General features: G+C 42.5%; 1 protein-coding gene across 7 annotated transcripts in view; it reads right to left on the reverse strand.

Annotated features, from left to right (window-relative positions):
- Positions 1–26,730, reverse strand: part of SH3KBP1 (SH3 domain containing kinase binding protein 1) — a 341,474-nt gene that overhangs the window by 100,155 nt on the left and 214,589 nt on the right. For all 7 annotated transcript variants that reach the window (XM_045995813.1, XM_045995818.1, XM_045995814.1 and 4 more), the window contains one exon: positions 2,174–2,249. In XM_045995813.1, the coding sequence (XP_045851769.1) occupies positions 2,174–2,249 (76 nt within the window). The remainder of the gene's footprint in view (positions 1–2,173; positions 2,250–26,730) is intronic.

Genomic DNA, 26,730 nt, shown 5'->3' on the forward strand with positions numbered 1-26,730 from the left:
CCCCATAGCCGGTCCTGCTTTGTGCCACATCCCAACAAGTGACCCCTCGGGTCCCTACTGCTCAGCCTCCCCTGAAAGCAACCCACAAGTCACCCAATCTACAGGGAATTTCAACTTTGTTTCTTTGGAAACTCTTAGTTTGACTTGTTTCTCAGATTACTATTTCTGCAAACAAGTCAGGTTGGTAAAGACCACTGGTTGTCGCATGTCATGAGGACAGCCTGTCCTAGAGACCACATTCCAATCACCTTTGAAGCTTGATGGGTCTTCTCCTTCTCCTTTTCCTGCCCATTCCCCATTCTGGCCGTCTAAGCAACTTTGCTAGTAACAGTGACCATTTATAAATTTGTTAATAGCCATAACTACAGAAGAAGCAGTTGACTGGAAGGGCAGGCCACTGTTCAACAAAACAAATGTTTGCATACATGATTTAATGTTTAATTCTTCAAAATTCTCCAGTGCCTAAAGGCAGGTTTAGCATGATAAGCCTGTAACCTGCTTGAATAAATATGGGGCCAGTGTCTCCTTAGGAACATGTAGGAGCTCCAAACAGTGGTTCTGAAAGTGTGGGCCCTGAACCAGGAGGCAGCAGCAGCACTTGGAAATCCCTTAGAAAAGCACATTATCAGGCTTCCCCCAGACCCAGTGATTCCGAAATCCTGGAGGTGGGACCCAGCAATGTGGGGGTCTCCAGGGGATGCTGGAGCATGCTCAAGCATCAAGGAGCATTCTCCTGTGAGAACCGCAGGGTTAGAGCCTCAGACGGGGCTTTCTGCTAGTATCAGGAGTCTGACTGTAGCATTGCCAGACAGAAGGCATGTGGAACTCATCCGAACCCTAAGCAGTAAGGCAGAGCTCTAGCATTTGCTTCTGTATCATCCACGAACTTTTTTATCAAAGCCACCATTTGGGGCTTGGCAAGTCCCACAAATTCATATTCTTATGTCTAAGGCACTAGCAGTCATTTGTTCTAGAAACTACCTGTTTTGCCTTGCAAAACGAGTCTCTGGTATATTATTTTGCAATTAGAAGAACAGAGCTGTGCTTTGCTCTTATATTAATCATAATTATATATGTGTGATTTATGTTCTCTCAATCTTGGGCTTTCCAAACTAGATTAGTAGTCTGTCCACATTATCCTTGTAAGAAAATCTGAGGCTGAAAAGAAAAAAAAAACCCATAAAATCTGTAAAAGGAATTGAAGTAATTGTTTCTGACCAGAGCCTGCCCAGAATGCCCTAGTTATTGGAAGGATAACAAAAGGAGTTGGAGACTTGCCAGGTTAAGAACTACAAATTCAGGATGCCCAGGTACATTTGCATTTCAGATAAACAACAAATAGCACACGGGACTTACTCATAACCAAAAAACTATTCACTGTTATCTGAAATGCAAATGTACCCAGACATCGTATATTTTAACTGGCAATGATCTAGAGTAGGGAATGCTGTTCTTTGGGAGGGTTGTGGGGCAATAGCTCGCCTCAAAATACTTAAAGAGCTGTTAGGAGAAAAATGGGCTAGTATCAATATAGAGTCAGAAATGAAAATTCATGGGTAAAAATCACTGGAAGAGCGTGTCTGACTCAATGAAAGAAAGACATCTGTACGGAGACAGGTTGCAGCCAAGAGGCATGGAGGATGCTGGCAGGAAGGCAGGCGTTGGGAGTGCTGGCTGCGGGTGGAGGTTAGGAGGTTGGGCCTCCCAGACCTGAAGGCCTATGAATCCCCAAACTGCCTGAGTTGTCATTCTCTAGAATCTTCCTGCTTTCCGAACTATGCAAAGTGCTTGGGTATACATGGGAAAGAACCACATTCCAGAAAGGAGAAAATCCCCCAGGAGTTCTTTAACCTACCCTGCGCCCACCCACTGGCAGGACCTCGTGAAATACATCTGGGGTATTTTTTCTGATGCTTTTAAAAAAGCCATTAAGGTGAAGGGGATTAAAGAGTACACTAATTATGATGAGCCCCGAGTAAGGTACAGAACTGCGGAATCACTATATTGTTCACCCGAAACGAATACGACACTGTATGTTAACTACCCTGAAATTTAAAATAAAAAAAAAGTGAAATAGCTATTCAGATTATGTGAGGATTTTTCAAAGGCACTTCAATGACAAGAAAACACTTAACTGCTTCCAAGCGTAAAGTGGAGAAACAAGGAAACTCACTCTTTGTCCTGCTGTCCATTTCTGGTTTTGACGGGTCCGGAGTTGCAGCAGCCGGAGGTAACTTCTTTCCAATAGTCTGAGGAGGAAAGAGAGCAGTTTACTTAACGAGATGATTCTCCCCATTAAGCAAAGAAATAAAATCAAGTTCACGATGAAGAAATGCTTCGAAAAACCACACACTTGAGTTTTTATCGCTCTGTCTAGTGGCTGCGGTTCTCTGCCAGGCCAGACCCTCGCTGACAAACAAGTGGGAGAACCAGGGGGCAAGGGCTTTAGCCTCGGAGGGGCTCAGTACCTTTTATTCCCATTCTTCCTTGATGTCCTTATTAAAAGGCTGATTATTTTCAGCAGACTAGACAGGCACATTTCCCCTCAGGCTACGAGAGGCTGCGGAGGCAGAGCCCCGGGCCCAGAGGAGGCACCGCAAGGGTCTGTAGAGTCGAAGAATGGGAGTAAGAGGGCAAGAATAAAAAGGCAGAAAGAAGGAAAGGATAAAGGGAGAGAGAGCCGGAAGGTCGGGTGGACAGGCAAGTGGAAGGCTGGGCAGAGGCCGGAGTGTCCAGAGAAGCGGGGTCTTACCACATCTCCCAGCCACCGAAAAGCCAGCCTGCCTTGCGGGGTCGGAGTAAATACCCCCACGTCCCCGAGGACAGCTCTGCCTGCCCTGAAGACAGAACACGGAGGCCCGGCCCGGAGGCCCTCTTCCCATGAGCCTTTTGACCCTCCAGGGCTTTGAGAGCGACCAGTGTCACAGACCTTAGGTGTTTATTTACTAGTCAAAAAAAAAAAAAAGATGAATTTGTTTGGAGTTTATTTTCTTTCCTTCATTCAAAGCTAACTCTATTACCACTGATTATTTATAAACCATCCACGGAGAAGACTAATATTGTCTCTGACTAAAGATGTTCCTGAAAACACAGGCAACTCAGAGGCTCAAAATATCAAAACCAAAAAACCAGACAGCCAATAAAATGATGGATCCAAAGGTGAGGTCTCTGCCCACTCTTCTCTTTTGCCACCACGTTTGCGTGATGGTGCGTGATGCCCAAGGAGACGGTGTGTGGATACCAGGAAAACGGCTGTCAAAACAGCTGTCAAAACGAAGGAGCTGGGGAATCAACCTCCCCAGCAATGAACGGTTTCCCTAGTGAGAATTCCAGCCACTGGGAAAACCAAACATATCCTCCCCTTGAACACACGAAGAGAGAGGAATGAACTACAGAATTCAAAAACCAGCCTGGTGGAATGTGGCTTCAAATAAATCTAACTCACCACTGTTTTTAATTTGAAAAAGTTCTTCATGCCTCAATTGTTGAAACCAACATTAAATATGAATAAATCACAGAAAGAGGATAAGATAAATCAAATCCTCAGCCCTTCATGAATTTTTAAAAACATTTGTGACAGAAAGCTTTTACATTTTACACAGTGACATTTTTATTTAGTGCCACGGGGCCTTCTAAATGGGATAAAAAATGAAATCCAAAATGCCATGCCACCCTCAACTGCTGCGAAGTACTCAGACTAATAATATGTTGCGATTCCAAGGAAGCATCAAGGAGGAAAAAAGTGTGTTGTTATTCGGCCATAAGGTCAAATTTGACGAAAAACCATCCTAAGAAATTATCTTGAAAAATCAGGAAGTGAAGGTAAAAGGAGGCATTGTCAAAAGTGTCATTCACATTCCTGTTTCCATTTCCAACGGTGGTGCCCCCCTCCATCTCCGTTCTTCCCCTATGGACCCGCAGGAACAAAGCATCACTGTCATTAACTCATTAAGAAGAAGAAAAGCAAAACTGTTAATCCTTGAGTGATTACTGACAGTAGGGAGGGGAAGTCAGGAAAATACAGCTCAATCCTGACTCCGGGTTCCTTTCTGGGTAAAAAGGAGGCTTCTAATGGTTTGGGCTTCAAACCAGATGCCTTCCTTTAGGGAAAACTTCACAGGTTGTGTGTTCTTATAACTTCCCCTTACTTAGTAACAAAGGGAAGTGCTGCCCATGGTCTCTGATGCCCTGCTTTACAGGACAGTGCAAGCTAAGAGACATCAAGAAAAAGCCCCCAGTTAAGTGCACTTACTTCTATACTTCTGTCACAGAAAGACATGTGAACGCAGGGCTTACTCTGTTCTTCTTCTATTTCAGAAAATACAGCACCCTGGCCTCCATGTGGCTCCCAGCAATGGGTGACGGTGAGGCTGGTAATGGGCGCGTCTGCCAGGGGTGCTAGACTTAAATTAACTTTTCCTTTCTTCTTCTTGGGCCATGATTGAAGGTCAAGAGTAAGGCAAGTTCCTCCCCACTCAGCCTGGTCCCTGAGGTGTCCCAGAGACGGGAATCGTTCAGCTGTTTCTCTCTTCTCCAGGCCTACTCAAGGATGGCTCCCAGGCGGGCGGCATTGGTATCACTGGGAACTTGCTAGTAAAGCAAATTCCCGGGCCCCACCCTCGACTTTCTCAATCAGAAACTCTGGGGATGGTGCCTGGCAGTCTGTCCGAACACACCCTCCAGGGGATGCTGGTGTACACTCAAGACTGAGAAGCACTGACCTAGATGTGGGTGGGATTCCATCAGCACTGACCAAATACTTTTCTTGGGTGAACAATGCTGTGCCTATTCTCATAGTCAGATGAGTCATAAACCATCTTCTTCACTCTTCTTCTTCTTCTCGCTCTCCTTCCAGTAGGCTCTGATGCTTTCTACCTTCTCTGCTCTCAGCTGGCATAACAGTACTAAATCAGTCAGCTCAGAAAGGAACGAGAGTTTAGTGGGGCTGACAATGGGACTATATCACTGAGGGGAAAGAATGGGGAGCCCACGTGGCTATGGGGTCCTTCACCAAAGAAGCCCTGAGAGGATGGATGGGTGAAGGGACAGATGGATAAATGGACAGAAAGATGGTTTTGTATCAACAATGGAAGACAGTTCCTAGCCTCAGACTACCCTAAAGGCCAAGTGGGCAGATCTGCATGACTGTACTAACCTTCAGGGACAGCCAAATCCTGTGGCTCCCTCAGAGTGTGTCTCTCTAGGGGCATGTTAGGTGTGACATCTCTTCATTGTAAGAGACTGTCTCACACACTAAAGGACACTTGGCCACCTGTGCTGCTGCCCACTGATCGCCCACAGTGGTCCTGATCAATGCATCCGCACCAAACATCCCACACCTTTCCAAACACCCCATTCGAGAACCCCTGTCCCCTGCCCTTCCTCTAAATACAAGAACAAAGACACGGGGCAATGAAACACTGCTTTTTCACTAGGCTTTCAGCTTCCCCTACACCTCTGAAAACATCTTGGGTCCACTGGGCTAAAAGTGAACAGAACCCCAACTTGCAAAGGGCAATGCCTAGCTCCAGCACACACAGAGGTCATATACAATTGAAATCCAGGCCCAAGTGGACAGAAAAAATCAGGGAATCTCATCCAAACATCTTGCTTCCACCCTGTAGGCAGTGAAGAAGAATGTTAGGCTTCCAGCAGTTGTGGAAGAAGACTGGGGATCTCTACTCCTTGCTTCCTCAGCAGAGTTCCGAGTTCTTGCCCTCCTGAGAAGATGGCTTATCCAGGACACGGACTGGCCATGCACTTGGGGGCTGTGCTGACTCTGCTCAGGACACAGCTCTTTCCCTCCTAAGAGTTGGGCAACAGGCCCATTTTACCATCTGCCTTGTGAAGGAACACTCGGCAGCTCCACTCCACAGCTCAGCCCAGCATTTTCTCTTCCCTGTGCTGTGGCCTAAAGACTTCTTAGTACCCACATCTATGCTCCTGTGCTCTGCTTGTCCCCCAACTCTGAAGCTGCTGCTGGGTCTGGGAGTAGACAGATATATGGATGGCTGCAGAGAGGTGAAAGCTCTACAAACAGACAATGATTGATTGCCACCGACAGTGACCTACAATTGCTAATCATCTACTACAACACACAGTCATCACCAGGCTGCTGTCAAGTTCTGTCTTTCCTACCACACCCTAATCTCCATTTAAAAACAACTTTTAATAGGGAGGGCACGTTTTGCATGGAGCACTGGGTGTTGTGCAAAAACAATGAATACTGTTATGCTTAAAAAATAAAAATTAAAAAAAAATTTTGCCAAGGTCAGATTCACAAATTAAACAGCACTATGACAAGGAAAAAAAAAAACAAAACTAAATACTTCAAAAAATTCATTCCTTTGAAGATTTAAGATCAGAAGTCTCTCTCCTATTGGCTTTCTTGACAAAAGTACTAAATAAAGTTTCTGGGGTTTTGGGTCCCGTAGGAGCATCATATCTACTCCTAGCTCTGTAAAATCTGGTTATATAGCATCGGGAAGGATAATCCCCATATGATTTCAGTTACTGGAGCAGTAATTTTTTTTGCCTTTTCTGTGCCAAAATGAAGAAACTAGTGCTTGTAGGAAAGACAATCCCTGGATTTGAGCCCAGTGGAATCCAGCTCCCTAATGACTAATTTATCTGTTTCTCTTTGTGACTGCTGGAGCGTGAGACCGGGGTCCTGCTCAGATCAAGTCACTCCTGTGACTTCATTCTAATTCAGATGCAAACTCCTTGAGTGTATAAAATTTTCTAATTAGAGGACAATGTTAAAGAGAGTTTAAGTCCCACCTCTGAAAGTCTCCTTTCCAAGAATACCACACATAACTCTTAATCACAAAGGCAACCAGGTTCAGTGGATGGGGGAAGAGAGAAAGAGAGCTCCCTATGTTCTAGCAGTCAGGGAAGCCTCTTTATTGGCAGACCAGGCTTTTGGATACCCATTCTAGAAGACGGTGATCTTCTGAGAAGCTATACGTAGACATTACTCAAGTCTTCACAGAAAGCCAAACACAAGAGACGACTTTTCAAACAGCTGGTAAAATAGAGGCTAAAGGATGGCTCTTTCTAGGCATTCCTGTCGCTACACTCATGTCTAACAGCATTCCTTCCCATTCTGCTCAGTGCAGATTCATTAAGTGCCTGTTCAGCGCGAGGCAGGGAAGCAGACAAAAAGGCAGGACGATGCCGCACATCACTGCAAACACTTAAACAGCAATTCATTGGGCTTTCTGGACTGCTGTGTTGAGGAGCATCCAGCCACTGGGCGTGGTTATCCCAAATGTTCATCATGCATAGGATACAGAGAGATGCAGGCTACAGGACATAGTAACAGGAGAAAAGACGAAACAGTATGTATATATAACCATATCCACACCCTTTTAGCTTTCATTTACCATCGTAACTCAGAAATAAACACGAACTATTAAAACGCACTATAAAATTTTAATATTTCTTTTTACACACTCCTTTCATGAGCATCTATAACTGATGGTATTATGAAAAGTCTTCTTGGTGCCCGGCCGGGAGCAGTAGCAGCAAAGCCAAAGCCCAGGGGGCCAGCTCGTGTCAGAGCCAGAAGAGAAAAGCACAAAGGAGCATCCTTACAATGGGCGCCTGTGAGCTTCCAATGGAAGCTTTCTCTACTCGCTGGGAATTTACATTAGCAACTGTCAATTTGCCTGCCTTTGGTTGGCTCGGCTTAAACTATCTGATATCAACAGGACATACAGCAGAGTAAAATACAACTCAAAATTCTAAAGATAAAATGCATGGTCCAGTCAAAGAGAAAATATATTTGTAGCTCCATTCGAGGGACAGAGGTCACCTTTAAAACAACTCATATACCAATATGTCAAGTCTGACACCTCCAAAGGGGCAAGCTTCAGTCCATTTTTAAACCTTGCTATAAGAAAAACAATTTTTTATAAAGATTTTATTTATTCATTTGACAGAGAGAGAGATCACAAGTAGGCAGAGAGGCAGGCAGAGAGAGAGGAGGAAGCAGGCTCCCTGTGGAGCAGAGAGCCCGATGCGGGGCTCGATCCCAGGACCCTGAGATCATGACCTGAGCCGAAGGCCAAAGGCAGCGGCTTAAACCACTGAGCCACCCAGGTGCCCCAAGAAAAACAATTTTTAAAGCAATCTCCTGATTATAAAATTGGGCTTACGACTTATAGTTCGTTCATATAGTGTTTATTTCCCCGGTTGTCTTGAAAAGTTAGCAACAATTCGAGTCACGTTAAACCTCTGCCCAATCATGGTTGAAGACCTTGTCAGAATCACAGATGCTCTAGAAGCATTTAACTGTATTACACTTAGAAGTTTAACTGCTTTTCTCCCTCCTTCTCTTCAGAAATAGTGGTCTCCTTGAGAGCAAGATCTGGATGTTATTTATTCTCTTAGGATATGAAGGGTAAGTGCTAAATGGAGCAGGGAGCTTGGGGACACTACGGTCTCACCCTCTGCCCTAGCATTAGCAACCCCCCCACAACACAACTGGTGGAATAGGGGAGATGTTCTTCTTGACAAATCAGACCAGGAGGCCTTCCTGGCACCCCCCCGGTTTGTCACTGCCACATACCAGATCTTTCCAGCACAGTTTCAAGTGACAGCATATTTTCCAGGTTATCTTCCTAGACCTCTGTTGCCCCTGCCTTATTCCCTTGCACCCATGCACACGTCCCCGAGCGCCTATTAATTATTGGTCACCACCATAAAGAAGAATCCAATCTCAGCCATGTTTCTGGTAGACGGCTCTCTGCCTGTGATTTCCAAATATTCATCCTAGCCTGTTCCCTCACATTCCCTCAAGTTGCCATCTATTATGATCAAAAGACCATCATATGCAGGGTTCATTATCATCTGGGTATTAGAACACATACAACGTCCTCTGATTCTGAAATAATTTTCCAAAGTATGTTCCCAAGATGTTCCACCAACCAACCGACTGCCAATTCTCCTAATCCCACATTCTGGTAAATATGGGAAACACAGAATACTTGGTCTAATCCTTGCATAATAGCCTATTAAAGTCTCTGAGAAGTCCTATAGTTCCTGCTCAACTCTATCCTTAACATTATTTAAGTGTTTTCCAAACTTAACGGAACTCCTTGTGCTACCCACACACACATCACAAGAATGAGGAGTGTATGGATGAGCTGGATAAACGTCACTACCTCTACTTCCTAACCTGCCCCGGGCTCATCCTCTTTGTTTCCTACACTCACGACTTGGAACCCACCTTTGATGAACCTCTTACTATATCTTCTCATATCAAATGCACCCCCAAGGCCCTGTTTTCAGATTTACCCCTTCCCCTTTGACCCCTGCCTAGAGCCTTGTTACTAGCACAGGGACTGTTTCACTAATTTTCCAGACAAGGATCCTGTTCTCCAATTCAGGCGACTTCCTCTGACCTCGCATGAGACTCAACTTTTAGTCTACCTCCACCATCACCCCTTACTATATCTACTTCAAAGCACTCAGGTTAAAAAACCCACTCAGGATATATACTGCTACTTAATGGCTGCTTATAAAAATTCCCAAAGCCCTGAAGAAATTTACTTCCAGTTGCTGCGACTTGCCATATCTTTCAAGGGCTGGTGTTCTTCCCTTGTGCTCTTAAGACTAATAGCAAACTGGGGCACCTGGGTGGCTCAGTGGGTTAAAGCCTCTGCCTTCGGCTCGGGTCATGATCCCAGGGTCCTGGGATCGAGCCCCACATTGGGCTCTCTGCTCAGCAGGGAGCCTGCTTCCCCCTCTCTCTCTGCCTGTTTCTCTGCCTACTTGTGATCTCCGCCTGGCAAATAAATAAATAAAAAATCTTTAAAAAAAAAAAGACTAATAGCAAAATTTCTCTGGATATAAAACACCAAAGCCCATCTTAAATGCTTCCATTAGGCCTCCTGGGGCTTACTCTTTCAATCCATCCAATAAAAACTTTAGTATCTGTCATTCTACTGAACATGTACATATGAAGTCTGTTTTTATATTACAATATCTCTCTCTCCCTGAGACATACGTGTGCATTTGTGTGTATCAGTAGAAAGCTATGGCTGTGAATTTCAGCCAATTCTATCATTTATCATGAACTTTATCTTCTGCCAGGATTTGATCTTTTGGGTCATTTGTTTGCATTCTGAAGAGCTCTAGAGACCATGCCCTAAAAAAACTGGAAAGGACCCTAGAAAACATTCAAAGGTAGCGTAGGATTTTCTCTTTGTCAAAACACAGTAAGGTTTAGCAGGGGCTTCTCCTCACGCTGGAGAAACACAATGTTGAAGAAGGAATTAAAGACAACTTAAGGGCTCAATGAGGTAGAGAATTTACATTCAAGACAACATTAAAATCATAGAAGGCAGCTCTCCAAACATCTGACAGTATATGAAGATACTATTTATATTTCACCCCCACTGTTCCCAAGAGAGAAGCCTGCATGCTATTTTGCTGTAGGATCATCTTATTCACAGAGGATGAATAAGCCAAAGTAAATTTCCATTTCATGTACCACTTAGACAAAATACAATTCGCCATTATACTCTAGAAGACTATTTTCTGCTGTTATGACAGATAAAAGGAAAACGTAAACCTTCCTTCTCTTAGAGGATTAGTTTTATCTTTTGATTAACAAAGCTCTCTTTTTAGATGCATCTGGAGAATTTAAAGAGAGTATGGGTAAGGGAGAGAGAAGTATGGTAAGTATGGTAAGGCAGGAGTGAATGCCATGGGGCTGGTTTGAGTTTTGTTCATCCAGAGCTTTTACAGGAAACTTGCTGTACTTTTGGGGACCAAGTCCAAATTTCCCTAAAAAGTAGCTGGATGAATCCAATTAACATACAAAGATGCTATCCAGATTTAAAATATTTTTATTTATTTATTTATTTTTTTTTTTTTTTAAAGATTTTATTTATTTATTTGACAGAGAGAGAGATCACAAGTAGGCAGAGAGGCAGGCAGAGAGAGAGGAGGAAGCAGGCTCCCCGCGGAGCAGAGAGCCCGACGCGGGGCTCGATCCCAGGACCCTGAGATCATGACCTGAGCCGAAGGCAGTGGCTTAATCCACTGAGCCACCCAGGCGCCCCAAAAATATTTTTATTTATTCAATCACAACCTAGTCTAGGTCATTTCCTTACCTGGGATGGCACCTCCTCCCCCAGTGTCTTTGAATCCCATTTCACTTTTAAGGTTCAGGTGAAGTCCAAATCGCTAAACAAATGAGGTTTCAGTAATGTTTCTACTGACATGCAGCCCACAATGGATTGTGACATTTTTATGACATACTTGAGGGCAAAACCATACTTAACTAGTTTTCCCTTATACCTCAAAAGTGAAGGTTGGCCTGTCCCTCTCTCTCCCTCCCTTGACCCTCCCTCCTGCTCTTCACTCATTCCTTCCCTCGTTCCTTCCTTCCTTCCATTTAATCATTCATTCAGCATTCTTTTCGGGAACTGCCATGACCCATGATTGCTGGAGGCTGGGTTAACAAAGATGAGACGGACAGAGTCCTGGATCTTTACTAAGTTCAAAATTGAGCAGCAGAGACAGACTCTAACAGAGCATCATAATACAAAGGGATAAACACTACAATAAAAGTGTCTAGAAGAGAAAACAGGAGCCGGTAATAGTTCCACTACTGGAAATCAGTCTCACTGGACTGATGAAGCTTGAGACAAATTCCAAAAGGTGAGCGGAAGCTTGCCAGGCAGAGAATGATGGAAGGGGTATTCTAGCTGAAGAGAAGCAGGAGCGAAGGTGAGAATGTGTGTGGGGAAGGGGGTGCAGTCATGGGTGAAGGAACGGAGAGCTACTTGGGTAGGAGGCCGGAAAGGTAAGTTGGGGCCAATGTTAAGTTCATGCATTATCTTCAAGGCAACTGGTAGTAAGCAGAGGTGTGGCATGATCAAATTTGAAACTTTAAGACCGATGGTCCCATGGCATCAGGGTAACGCAGAAGAAAGTAAAGACATGCCAAAGTCAAGGAGCTAATAAATAGGAGGTTGACACCATGATCCAGCCGAGGCAGTGAAACTAAGAATGCAAAAGAGAGGTTCGAGAAATACTTAGCCCTCTCCATACTTCACAGGCTCCACAGGGAGAAATCGGTGATCACGAACTGGTTTGAATATACAGGGACAAAAACCAAACTCTGTTACATTCTTGAGTCTACATATATGCATTCTACAGAGGTCCTGGGTGCCAGTGATGTGCTGAGAGCAACATGAAGTTCAGATCCTCATTAGAGAGGCTGAACAGCCTGACGCAGGGTTCAGGGAAGCATTTTGGAGAATCTGTCCTAATGGAAAGAATCACAGTGAATGTGTTCTCAGTGTTCCGAGGCTGGTGTGGTGATGTTTTGGAGAAAAATAGTAGGCCTGTGATGGTCATGAACAGTTAGCTTACTGTTAAAACACAAATCCATCACTTGAAAACTTAAAACACTTTTAAAAAAACAGACACATAAACTGAGGGTTTAGGAGGGGAGGGGGGTGGGGGGTTGGGTGAGCCTGGTGGTGGGTATTAAGGAGGGCACATTTTGCACGGAGCACTGGGTGTGGTGCATAAACAATGAATTTTGGAACACTGAAAAAAATAAAATTAAATTTAAAAAAAACAGACATATAAGCTCTTGACACATATGAAAAAGTATCTTTCTAATCTGACAAATTTAAACTGAACAGTTTAGTCAAGTATGTCTCCGAAAATGTTTTAAGCTGGAATCAAAAATGGGAAATTTCTTTCCCCAAAAGAAATTTCCAGAGAAGGAGCACCTAGGTGGCTCAGGAAGTTAGGCATCTGGCTCTTGGTTTCCTCTTAGGTCATGATCTCATGGCCCTGGGATTGAGCCCCATGTTGGGCTCTGTGTTCAGCGTGGAGTCTGCTTCTCCTTCTCCTTCTGCTCCTTTCCCTGCTCTCTCTCTCTTGAAGAAATAAATAAAATCTTAGAGAGAAAGAAATTTCCAGAGAACCTTTTATGTCTTTCAGAGTAAGGAAAGGAAATGAAACAGTTTTAATCAGAGAGGAGGTAATATTTGTAACGATGTTCTACTGTTGTGTTTTCAAGCAAAACTGCTGTTTACTAGGCTAGGGCACACACTGAAATATTATTCAGCCTTAAAGAAGAAGGAAATCCTGACACAGGGAACAACATGAATGAACCGGGAAAACATCAAAGCAACTTTCAGTGACTGAAAAAAGCCAGTCATGGAAGGACAAATACTCTATGATTCCACTCATGTGAGGCACCAGGAGTAGTCAGATTCATAGAGACAGAAAGTGGAAGGGTGGTTGCCAGGGGCTGTGGGCAGGGGAAAGGGGAGTTCAGTGTTTATGGGGTATAGCGTTCTGGTTTGGCAAGATGATGGGATTTCTGAAGATGGACGGTGGGGATGGCTACATAACAATGTCAATGTACTACTGAATGTCACAGAAGTATGCACTTAAGAATGATTAAAATGGTAAATTTCATGTGATGTATATTTCAGCACATTGTTAAGAGGCTTAGAGTATATTCCTCTTTCCCTACAAGCCTCTCCCTACGTATGAAAGTTGACTAGAATGGCAAGAAACTGCTCATGAGCCTCTGCTATCCAGCTGCTTAATATTCAACCACAAAATAATCAGGGGTGCAGAGAGCATCAAATGAGGTGAGTTGGAGAACAAACCCATCTTTGTTCAGAAGCTCAGTTCAGTCCTACAGGAAACACTCGTTCCACTTCTATGAAAGGTAACCTACTGCTTCCAGAAAGACAGTCTCTCAATCTGGCTACTGCTATAGAGCTCAGGCTTTAATGCCAAAGGACTCATTGTTCACTTTCATTGCCTGCTCCGCAGATTCCCAAAGAATAACACTTACTCCTTTTTTTTTAAAATCATCTGGTCTCCCGAATTTTAAAGAAGAAGGGAAGAGAAGACTGCATCAAATCTTAAAGACTCAATATCATCTTTATGTTTTATTTCATTGGAAAGAACAAGTTCATGACACACACTTACTCAAAACAGGAACTTCCTAAATATACGCAGAGGTCAAGTACACACTGGTTACATCTTCTAGATAGAGAGCGAAATACTTAGAAAGAAGACCCTGAGGTGCCTCAAGAATGGAAATCCTCAAAGAGAGGTCAAATTAATCTCAGGGCACTCTAGTTACCAGTTGCTATGCCATATTCGACAAGAAGGGGTGAGCACAAATTCTGTGCCTTCCATGAAAACGTCCTACATGTCAACCATTGGAACTCTCTTCACCACTTCCATGTTCCTACTGTAGATGCTTTGAATCTCCTGAACGGCACTCACTACCCTCTCTGCTTTGGATTTGCGACTACTTATGTATATGTCTGTTTCACGGACTAGAATGTGAGTGGGTGGGGGGCACGAACAGTGTGTCTTGGTAATCTCTGTATCCTTTGGTGGGTCTTGCACATTGGAGGCATTAAATATTCATACTTTACTTTAGTCAACAATAAATTCATTCATCAAAAATAGATCTATGGAGAAAGTACTGTGTGCAATGCATTTTCTAGATGCTAAGGACAGACCAATGGAATAAATAAAGCTTCCCCACCTCTCATGATGGCATCCAGAAAGACGAGTGACTTCGTATTAAGTAGGATTCCTAAGAGCACAGATTTACCGCTATGGGATCCTGGGCAAATTACTTAACCTCTCTATATCCCTGTCTCCTGGTCTGACATGAAAATGATACTATGTACCTTATAGATTTTCTAGGAGGATTAAATGGAAAAATGTATATAAAGTGCTTAGCCATTATCGCTGTTATTGAATTTTACTGAATAAAAAAATCAATCATCATAATGCCTCTTTATGAGTCTAGTTACAAAGAATGACTGTTTCAATTACAGCAGCTTTTTAAAACAGCAGGTTAACTGGCCCGTTCCTTTGCTTGGGGAATGGAGAGCATGAAGCAACTTTTACAAGACAGTCACATGGCAGAGACATGCTTGGAGCAAAGCGATAATTCTGAAAAATGAGCAACGAAGAAAAGCAACAGCAATCCCCATATAGTCATTGCCTGGGAGGAAAAGCAGACAGAACAAAGAAAATCGGAGAAACAACTATGGCCAGAGCCAACAACCCACAAAGCTTTCAGGTCAATAAAGCTTCCATTAAGGTGGCGCCCTACAGTGAGTGGCCGGAAGACTGTTCCAGAAGCCCCTCAAATACAGGCCCATGCCAACTGCTTCTGACTGCATCCAAACTGTTATCTACTGTTAACGATAGAAAAACAACAAGGCGTGTGTCTGGGAAAAATGGCCTGTTGTCAGAGAACAGAAAGCCTTTTATTGAGAATTTTGATACTCAGGAGCAAACACACCACCATAGAAAATCACTCCGAGCCATCTTTTACAAAGCTTGGCATCCATTCAATAATGGATGAAGAAATCCTAAATCGTTAGGCCAAACAGATACTCCTCCCAAGGCAGTTAAGAAACATGGGCCAAATGAGACCATACACTCATGTGGTACAGATATCTAAAGCCACTAGCAAAAATTACTGACAGATACTTAGATGTAAAAAATGGGACTCCCAGTCTCCTACCTCAAAGCAGCCAGGACTCTGGCCAAAGGCTGCTCTTAAAGGCTTCTTTCACTATCAGCAAGGATGGGACAACTGGAATTCTGTTCAGACCCTACAGACCCTATACTACCTATCCTATAGGTAGTACATCAAATTCAACAGACCTTTGCAGAATGCCCACCACTACACAGCCCACAAGCCCAGACTGCTTTCCTACGTTATTTTTCTTTTTATGTTTTCAAGAAGATGCTGTGTTTTCAGCTATAAAGTGGGAGATTTAAACATCATATTGATGGGAGTCAATGAAACCACCAAATTCCAGTTCTCCCAGATCCGCAAGGTTATCTAAAGCCTTACAACTAAACATTCTACAGCCTTTCAAAGAGATGTTTCACTAAGTCTGTAATGACATGGAAAATTTTAGATAATGCTAAGTAGAAAAGATGCACAAGGATGGTGTGTGTGAAAGAAATTATGTGTGTGGTATGATCTCAACCAGTTAAAAATGTATGGCAAAAGGGCTGGAAGTAAATACAAAAAAAAAAAAAAGTCAGCAGGGTTCAACCCAGGATGATTAAATTACAGTGCAGTGCTTTTTACTTTCTTTTATATTTTTCAACTTCCCAGTGTTTCTACAAACCAGTTACTACTTTTGTAATGAAAAAAAAAAATAAAATTTTAAGAAAATAAGATACACTAACTTTAACTAGAAAGGATGGTCTACCTCTCCACATTACTGATTTCTTTCCATTAGGCCTGATTTGATATGCGACACCTCCTAACTAGAAATCACATGGAGCTTTTATTAGTGGGTCATTATACTTCCTCTTCCAAGTCATTAGTAAGAATGTTAAGAATATCAGATGTAAAATGAGTCAGCCGATGATTAACTCGAAGTAAAGGGTGGTGACAAATGGCAGGCAATAATTGGAAATGATTTTGTATCATCTACTTAGTCAAATAAAGTATCAAGGTATTGTATCATGTTTTCAAAGTTAAAAAAATATATTTCCTGCTCTTCTAATTAAACCCATGAATTCCTATTCACGTGTATGAAAGGAACTGAAAAAAAAAAGTGAGTCTACTTTGTAACTTTTTCATGATCAAAGACAACACTTCTAGATTCCTCATTTCCCAGCATTTGAAGAAGTACTGATTGAAAGGGTAGAATTTATTGGCATGGGGTCCATGGCTTTACTGTTCTGTTTTCCAGTGGTTCTCTGGTCCTTCACAAAGAAAAACTCTTTTTATTTACTTTAATTTTTTTAAAAAACTCTTGCTAAACACAAACTGAAGTAATGATTACAGTTTCTCAAATGAGAGAAAAAAACAAATGTGATGAAAACCAGGCCCCCCCAATTTTGAGGTTTCATTTTTTTCTCCTGCTTTTAAAACTACTTAAGTGTATCATAATCTTAAAATCACATAGATTTCACAGTTATCTTCCTTTCTCAGCTATTTGACAACCATTTCCACTTAATGTGAACATACTTTGATTTTGCGCTTTTCAAAAATCACGCCTTTTTTTTTTTTTTTTTTTTTAAAGGGGAACTGAGTTGAGGGCGTGAATGGGTTGACTCAATGCACTTTTAAGAGGAATCTTTTGGTGGAATGATTTCTGGTTTGCTGGAGAAAAAGTTCATTCAGCCTTGTGCTGGGCGATCAGGCGTATTCATTCACTCACTCAAAGTTACAAGTCCCTCCAGTAGCAAATCTCAGGCACAGAAGTAGTTCTCTTAAGGCTTGAAATTCTCTCTAGGGTGCATGATGAGTTTTAGGCAAATTCGATCCTCACTAAATGAAGGAATGCTACATCTTTCATTACTCATTTTGCATGTTCTCATTTTCTTGTCCTAAAATATTTCCCCATTCTCTTCTCCTTTCTCTGTAATACACACAAAATAGAGGGGAAGAAAACCCTCATTTGGAAAACAAGACAAAACAAAACATGAAATCACCTATTTTAATCATGGGCTTTCTTAATTGGCACTTTTTATAGTTCTATGTTATTTTTTTTAAGGTACATTTTGTTTGTTTTACAGAGGTAGGGGGCAGAGAATGTGCACAGTAAAATCTCCCAACTGATGCATTTTCTGGCCTTGAGAAATTCCTTGTCCTTTTCTATTACAATGGAGAATGTTCTTTTCAGTGCTTTCCACTTCTGAGGTCCTGAGAGCAGCAGTTCCTCTCTGTGCCTTCCACAAAATCCCGCTACAGGCTCTGTGCAGGGAAAACAACATAGATTCACAGAAGACGGTGACAGAGGAGGACAAAGAGCAAGCATGGAACTTCTGGAGTTTCTAACCTATTCCCTAACTCCTGAGTTACTATACTTAATTTATTTCAGAGAGATGTTATCTATCTATCCAATTCTATGAGGACTTTCAGGAAAAGATTTCCACATCCTCTTTGCCATAAACAAGGAAGACTTTATCAGGCCTCAGTACTGGCCACTTCTCCCTTATTCCTAACCTGACCACCATGCCTCAGGTTATAGAGGGCTCCCCCTTTTCAGTCACTGGGGGACCAGATAATAAGCAACCCTCAAACCCCCAAACTCCATTTATTTATTTTCTTTTTCTCCCAAACTCCATTTAGCCTTCTCTCTTTGCAATGGATGACCACAGCTCCCGATTTCTAGTTTCTTGACCATTTTCATTCACTCCAGTGACTGCCTTCAGTCACTGCCTCTCTGGATACCCCAGTCTCTTTCTAGTCATTGGGTTTCATAACGAGATGATCAACCCACATTAGAATCTTCATTTCACATAGACTTTCTAGACTCAAGTCAGGGATGGGCTACATGCAAGCATACTGCTCTACGGCCCCATAAAATCATTTCTTAGCACTTGGAAACAGCGATCCCTCTCCTGACCTGGCTGTATCTCCTTTGGCCTCACTAATTTTTTCCAGACCTCTTTTCATGTCTTATTTGGACACTTTTCTGCTTTCCTGCCTAGTGACCTATGGATGAAGGCTCTTGTTGGGAAAACCTAGAGTTGTTTGAACTTGGGCAGCGCACACAAAAATTACACCAAAATGTTACAGATCCTATCCCCTTCCTGGAAAGCGCAATAAGGTCGCCCATCCATTATGTCCCACTCAGATCTATACTGCAAAGAGACGGTGTGATGTGCCTCACCTGGGCACAATACTTACATGTGTGGGCACAGAGTTACCGGCTTTATAACATTTCAGCCTCTTGCAAATCAAAAAGCAACAATAGCTGTATTCCCATTAACGGAAAAAAAAAATAGGATTCTAAATTATGAGCAAGCTGACTTTCTCAGTTTGTAACAATGCGTGAACATGCAGGGTACTAGGGTTTGAAGCAAAAGAGCTCTATCTGAAATGAGACACACGGGACACATAACATGGGCAGCTCTCTCGGTGTAGCAACCAGACAAGGTTAGCACCGTACGGGGTTGGGGGGGGCAAGACGGGACTACTCCAGGATTGAATGTCCTGATACTTAACATCATTACTTCTCTTATCCACTTTCTTAATAGTCTAGAAAAGGTACTCAAGAACTCTTGGAAAAACTGCTTCTGGTACAGAGAGAAAATGAAAAACCCAACTAAGAAATCAAAATAAAAAGAACAGACTGAACAGATGCTACCAAAACAAATGGAGCAAAACATATTAAAATCGCTGGTGGGTGAAAATGCTTAGCAAGTTAAAGAAGAAAAAAGAAAATGAGGCAGTAAATTCATCTTTACCACTTCTAACTTCCTCATCTTAAACGGGCAAACAGAAATACGGCTTCTAAGTGACAGAGACCCCAAATATCTGCCTTTAGTTGTCCAAACATTGCCTCCTCTATTCCTAAAAGTTCAAGTGTAAGTTTAATTGAGGTGAGACTCCTGGGTCAGAGGCCATCCATGAAGTGGCTTGACAATGGCCTTTTGATGAAGCAGCAGCTTTTAAGGCAATTCCCGCTCACTCTTAATTTGTCAATTGTTCATTTTATAGCCCAGGATGAGAGAAAGAAAGAGAAAGCTCCATCAGAGGTGTTAAGTAGGGGTTACTGTGCCTCTGCCTGCATTTGCTTCAAGAGGGTTTATGGGCACACATCTGTGTGGGACCTGGCCGCCACCTTTAAAAGCCTGCATCGAGAATAGGCTGTCATCTCATCCTTTCTAAATGGCCTCTGATGCCACAGAAAAGTACAAAAGGGAGTTGAGGGAAACTGGAAGGGGAGATGAACCATGAGAGACTATGGACTCTGAAAAACAACCAGAGGGTTATGAAGGGGCGGCAGGAGGGGGTGGGGGGGGGGTGGGAGGTTGAGGAACCAGGTGGTGGGTAATAGGGAGGGCACGTACTGCATGGAGCACTGGGTGTGATGCCAAAACAATGAACACTGTTATGCTGTAAATAAGCAAATAAAAATAAATAAATTAATTAAAAAAAAAAAAAGAAAAGTACAAAACAGGTTGCTGACTAACAAGCTTCGTGATCTAAATTCTCTAAATGTAAGAAAAGGTGCATCATCATGCAAAGTGAGCTGGGCAGTTTATTTGAAAGTTGCCAGTGTGGGGATGCCTGGGTGGCTCAGTCGGTCGAGCGCCTGACTCTTGGTGTTGGCTCAGGTCGTGATTTCGGAGCTGTGGGATGAACCCCACACTGGGCTCTGCACTCAGCATGGACTCTGCCTGAGGTTCTTTCCCCCTCCCTCTCCCTTCCACTCTGCTCCTACCCTGACTCGAGGGTGAGCGCATGCATGCTCTCTCTCAAATAAATAAATAAATAGATAGATACAATCTTAACAAAAATGAAGTTGCCAGTTTTTATAGAGCACTCAACTTAAACCATCCCACTGAAATTCAGTTGTCTAGACTATCATTTTTTTTTAATTTTATTTATTTATTTGACAGAGAGAGATCACAAGCAGGCAGAGAGGCAGGCAGAGAGAGAGCAGGGAGCCCGATGTGGGACTCGATCCCAGGACCCTGAGATCATGACCTGAGCCGAAGGCAGCGGCTTAATCCACTGAGCCACCCAGGTGCCCCTAGACTATCATTTTACAGGCAGTGAGAATATCAGCAAGAAAAAGACCAGTTAGGTACATATGCCTGATCTTTTTAACAGCCACACAGAGATTTGTAAAACCTTGACTTTCAGGAATGCAAAGCATCCACAAACTTCAAGATTATAAATATGAAATCTTTATTAACGTAAGTAAAGAAGAAAAGAGAGCCACAATGAAATACTTGTAGATACTTTTGTCCACCCCACTGAAAAATATCAATTGAATCAAATGAATAATTCGGTGAATGTGCAAAAGAAAAGGACTTTCCCTTCCTATCCCCAAAGAATCCCAGAGCAGAAGGTGAGGACAGAAAAAGTCAATCATAAAACTGGCTTTCCCTACTATGGAGGATAAATGAGGTATTATCATTTTGAATTAATGATAGCACAAAAAAGAAAAACTTCTTTTCACAGAAAAACTATTTTGAATCCACTCTCCATAATATTTTTTTTGGGGGGGATGAAGAGAAGTAGTCCTGGTCATCATGAAACCCGGAAAGCAAGCAACCACCTGGGTTCCCTGCTCCTCTTTTCTTCAGGGACTTGGGAATAGGGGGCATAGTCCTTCCCTCAAAGCTATCTGCGATCTCTTGGGACTGTGAACTGACATGGTAGTTCATGGGGCTTCTCAGACAGAGGACCTTTTCCTCAACTCATTATTCTACGATGAGAAGAATAGTATTTTTCTCTTTGTGACAGGCAACATGAACATACATTAAACACCAATTCTAACAGCAATGAGCTACCACTTCACACCCATTAGGGTGGCTATTATAAAACAGACAAACAGAGAATGACAAGTGCTGGTAAGGATGTGGAGAAACTGGAACCCCCAGGCGTTACCAGTAGGAATGCAAAACGGCGCAGCTGCTATGGAGAACAGTATGGCAGCTTCACAAAAATTAAAAATAGAATTACATATGATCCAGTAACTCTACTTCTGGGAATATACCCAAAAGATTTGAGAGCCAGGACTCACATAGGTATCAGTAGGCCAGTGCTCATTTTAGAATTATTCACAGTAGCCAAAATGCAGAAACACCCTAAATGTCTATCAGTGGAAGAATGGATAAACAAATTATGATATAGCCATACAGTGGAATATTATTCGGCCTTAAAAAGGAAGGAAATTCTGACACCTGCTACAACGTAGATGAACCTCGAAGACATTATGCTAGGTAAAGTAAGGCAGGCACAAAAGGTTAAATATCTTACGACTCCACTTATAAGAGTTACCCAGCAGAGTCAAATTCACAGAGAAAGAAAGCTGAAAGGTAGTTGCTAGGAGGATAGGAGAATGAGAAGTTGGTGTTTTAATGGGTACACTGTTTGTACACTGTTTCATTGTGAGAAGACGAAAAAGTTCTGGGTTCTGGAGACGGATGGTGATGACGGTTACACATTAACATGAACATATTTTTTATTTATTTATTTATTTATTTATTTTTATTTGCTTATTTACAGCATAACAGTGTTCATTGTTTTGGCATCACACCCAGTGCTCCATGCAGTACGTGCCCTCCCTATTACCCACCACCTGGTTCCTCAACCTCCCACCCCCCCCACCCCTTCAAAGTCCTCTGGTTGTTTTTCAGAGTCCATAGTCTCTTATGGTTCATCTCCCCTTCCAGTTTCCCTCAACTCCCTCTCCTCTCCATCTCCCCATGTCCTCCATGTTATTTGTTATGCTCCACAAATAAGTGAGACCATATGATACTTGACTCTCTCTGCTTGACTTATTTCGCTCAGCATAATTTCTTCCAGTCCTGTCCATGTTGCTACAAAAGTTGGGTATTCGTCCTTTCTGATGGAGGCATAAAACAAAGAGGCAACCCACGGAATGGGAGAAGATATTTGTAAATGACAGTACAGACAAAAGGTTGATATCCAGGATCTACAAAGAACTTCTCAAACTCAACACACACAAAACAGATAATCATATCAAAAAATGGGCAGAAGATATGAACAGACCCTTCTCCAACGAAGACATACAAATGGCTATCAGACACATGAAAAAATGTTCATCATTACTAGCCATCAGGGAGATTCAAATTAAAACAACATTGAGATACCACCTAACACCAGTTAGAATGGCCAAAATTAGCAAGACAGGAAACAACGTGTGCTGGAGAGGATGTGGAGAAAGGGGAACCCTCTTACACTGTTGGTGGGAATGCAAGTTAGTGCAGCCACTTTGGAGAACAGTGTGGAGATTCCTGAAGAAATTAAAAATAGAGCTTCCCTATGACCCTGCAATTGCACTGCTCGGTATTTACCCCAAAGATACAGATGTAGTGAAAAGAAGGGCCATTTGTACCCCAATGTTTATTGCAGCAATGGCTACGGTCGCCAAACTGTGGAAAGAACCAAGATGCCCTTCAACGGATGAATGGATAAGGAACATATTTTTTTTTAAAGATTTTATTTATTTATTTGACAGAGAGAGATCACAAGTAGCAGAGAGGCAGGCAGAGAGAGAGAGAGAGGGAAGCAGGCTCCCTGCTGAGCAGAGAGCCCGATGTGGGACTCGATCCCAGGACCCTGAGATCATGACCTGAGCCGAAGGCAGAGGCTTTAACCCACTGAGCCACCCAGGCGCCCCAACATGAACATATTTAATGCCATTGATTATACACTTAATAATGGATAAATGGTATTATGTATATTTTACTGCAATAAAAACATTCTACATTTCTTTCTTAAAAAAGATTTCATTTATTTGACACAGAGAGAGAGAGCACAAGCAGGGGGAGCGGGAGGCAGAGGGAGAGGGAGAAGCAGACTCCCCACTGAGCAAAGAGCCTCATGTGGGGCTCGATCCCAGGACCTTGAGATCCTGACCTGAGCTGAAGGCAGATGCTCAACCGACTGAGCCACCCAAGAGCCCCCAAACACTCTCCATTTCTATAGGCATACAAAGAAAGCTTTTATGGGGATTTCCACTGGGAAGTAAAGCTGAGTGCATGAGACTGAGAAAGTCTTACTTTTGTTCTGTTGGAATTTTTTTTACCATGTACTTAGGTTATTTTCATTACAAACAAAACCAGCCAGAATTAGGTCAGCCTTTAACCTGGAAAATCCTCTCTTAAAAATTGAGCCCGAAAAAATAACCAGGGCAGACACAGTGATGCATATATAATAAGAATGCCATTTTTAATATTAAAAATGTGGAGGCAACCTAAATAGTTATTACAGGAGGATCGGTTCAATAAATGGTGGTACGCCTGTACAAGGGATGACCGTGCACTTGTCTGAAAGAAAAGGGGGGCCCATTATATGTTAAGTTCTAAAATCAGGTAACATTTAATATGACCTCAGGGGTATACTGCACGGACACTACCGTTGAGATAAAAGTCTGGAAGGATACATATTAAATGGTTGTTCCTGGATAAGAGGATTAAGGGCAATTTATTCATATTCTTTAACTTTGAGTTTTTATTATTATAATAATTATTGCAAAGAACTCCTGTAATCAGAGAAGTAACAGGGCTATTTCCATCTTGAGAAGCAAATAAGCAAAGGATTGGGGGGGGCATTCAATAATGCAAATTAGTAGTTTGGAAGTCGCAAAACTTTTAAGGGTCGCAGGGGCTCCCCTGTCTGTGTCATCTCCAGGCCCTAGCCTGAGGGAGCCAGAGAGGCTCCTGCGGGAGCCCAGTGCCTTTGCTGAGCCTTTTCATTAGGTCACATTTTACAACCAACATACTTTCACTCCTTTCTCAGTCACCAGCTGAATTTTGCACGTAAATATTTAATTGTCATGTCTACTTTTCAGAACTCAGAACAATGCTATCTGGCAATAATAATAATAAGAAGAAGAAGAAGAAGAAGCAGCAGCAGCAAATTTAAGATAGCTTTCAACAAGAAAATTCTCTCAATCCATTGCAGATGAGTATATTTTTTATTTTAGTCAGCTGCTGTCTGCGCTCATGTCCTTCTAGACAAGCTACAGACGCCATTAAAAAACTTTTCAAGAAGTTCTCCTACTCTTAAAGTAATGTGTTAAAACGATGTGTATCCTTTTGTCATGTCACCTTCCTTTTCATGTAATTCTGAAGACATTACAAGTTAAAGCCAATAGAAAAAGGCACAAAGAGACATATTTTATAGATATCATCCACTCTCCCCCTTACAATTTTTTTAACAAGAGACAGGAATATGGAAGACATATGACGCATTGCAAGCCTTACTTATCCTGTGCTTTATTTAGGGAATTTTATTTTCTGTTTGGAAAATGACAGAGTTCTGCTTTTAGGTAGATAAATATGAACAAGTCACAGAGAGAAATGAGACCACTTATCACTAACAAACTTTGAGAAAAGTCAAATAATTGAGTGTCTTTATTCGACTGTATATATGAGCAAATGAATATAAACGTTCAGTCCTACACAATTAGCCAAATATCTTTACCTCTATAAATTAAACAACAACAACAACAACAAACAGCTCAGCAGCACCCAGAAGTCACTACTCACAGCTTCTCCACTCACCAGGAAAACTCCCAATGTCCATGCCTCCCAAGAGTGAAGTGCCCCGCAGCTGGCCCACTCTGCGAGGACGCACTCTTCTCTCCTAAGTTAACCTGAAGAGCAAGCTGGATTTGTTTACTGCACAAACATCTGTAATTGCTAAAGCTCTCGGTGGCATGGTGTAACAGTTACTGCTTGTGCAAACTGCCCATCTAAATGACTCTCTGCAGTGTGAGCACATGAAAACCCAAGACACAGAGAAATTGAAAACATCTGTAAAAATCAATGGCCGGATTGACCAAAGGGGTGGGGGGTGGGGGATTAAAACAGCTACAGAGATCCAGTGCAACGTTTGACTTGAGAAAAGACTCCTCCGCACTATAGGTTCTTCCTTACAATATCCACAGTTTCCCCCCACTCCACCCCCAGGGGGATCCTGGCCGGCAGACACTTCTTGGAACCCACCAGGGCAAACCCATTACAAGTCTTGTTAGAAAACCCGCGCAGACAAGATGCAAGATTAAGGCGACTTATTACATCTCTACAAGCAAAGAAAGAAATACCTCTTCTCCCATTATGCAGTCAGCCTCCTTTCTTCAGTTTGAAAAGGTCCCAGAACTACCCTGGGACCCTCCCACTTCCTTCCAACAGCCAAAGGCACAGAGCCTGAAGGACCCAGCCTAACCCTGAGTCATACTTGGGACCAAATGAGCAATAGGGAGAACAAAGCTCGCATTTGTTTACGGTTCAGGAAGCCAGGGCCGATTCAAGGCTTGGGTGGCTTTGCGAGAAGTCCTCCTCCCTCGCCTGCCTCGCTGCAGGAATGTAGCTGTCTCCCGGGGACCCACAGGTGCGACCATTCAGACAAGGAACACACTGAAGGAGTGTTTATTTGGCAGGACCCAGTGGCCACTTCTGTTTGAAAACACCAGAGAGAAAATAAAAAGCCCACTATCTCTCAGCAGATAATCTGATGGGGAGTGACAGCTAGAATATGGGCATTTCTATGTGAAATGTCCATGGTAAAAATACCTGTATTTTAAAGATGTGAAATTAGTGGTAATACACAGAAATTACTCATAAAAAAAAAAAAAAAAAAAAAAAAGAAGGAGGAGGAGGAGGAAAAAAAAAAACCCTAAGAAGGGAAAAACAGCCGTGGCTTTATAGAAACATTCACCTTAGGAAAACTCCAGCAAAACTGTTGCCAGCCATGTCAGTGGTAGTATCCTCACAGACTGGAATAAAATGTTTAATTAGCAATCTTGTTTTAGCCCCAAATGAGATACCATTTTAATCACCACTTCAATGGATTTAGAGCCCAATGGTTAAGAGATCAAAACTCTAGAGCCAGCGTGTCTGAGATCAAAAATCCCAGCTGGACCACTTCCCAGGGGTGTGATTTTGAGCAACTCATTTAACCTCCATTCACCTCAGTTTCCTTATCTATAAAATGGGGATAAAAGCACCAATCTATAGGGTTGTCTGCAAGATTAAATAGGTAATATGTTGAGTGCTTAATAAACTAGCCGGTATAAAGTAAGCACCCTAGTAGCCACTATCACAAACTCAGGGCAACATCACAAGGCAGGGTGCCAAGTCAAGAGTACCCTCACCTTACCACACTTCTCATGTGCTCAGACTCCGAGGGCCCATCTCACTTCCCTAACTATGAGGCATTTTTGAATTTTTTTAATTGTACTAATT

The sequence above is a fragment of the Meles meles genome, chromosome X (assembly GCF_922984935.1).
Source record: "Meles meles chromosome X, mMelMel3.1 paternal haplotype, whole genome shotgun sequence".
Taxonomy (NCBI): domain Eukaryota; kingdom Metazoa; phylum Chordata; class Mammalia; order Carnivora; family Mustelidae; genus Meles; species Meles meles.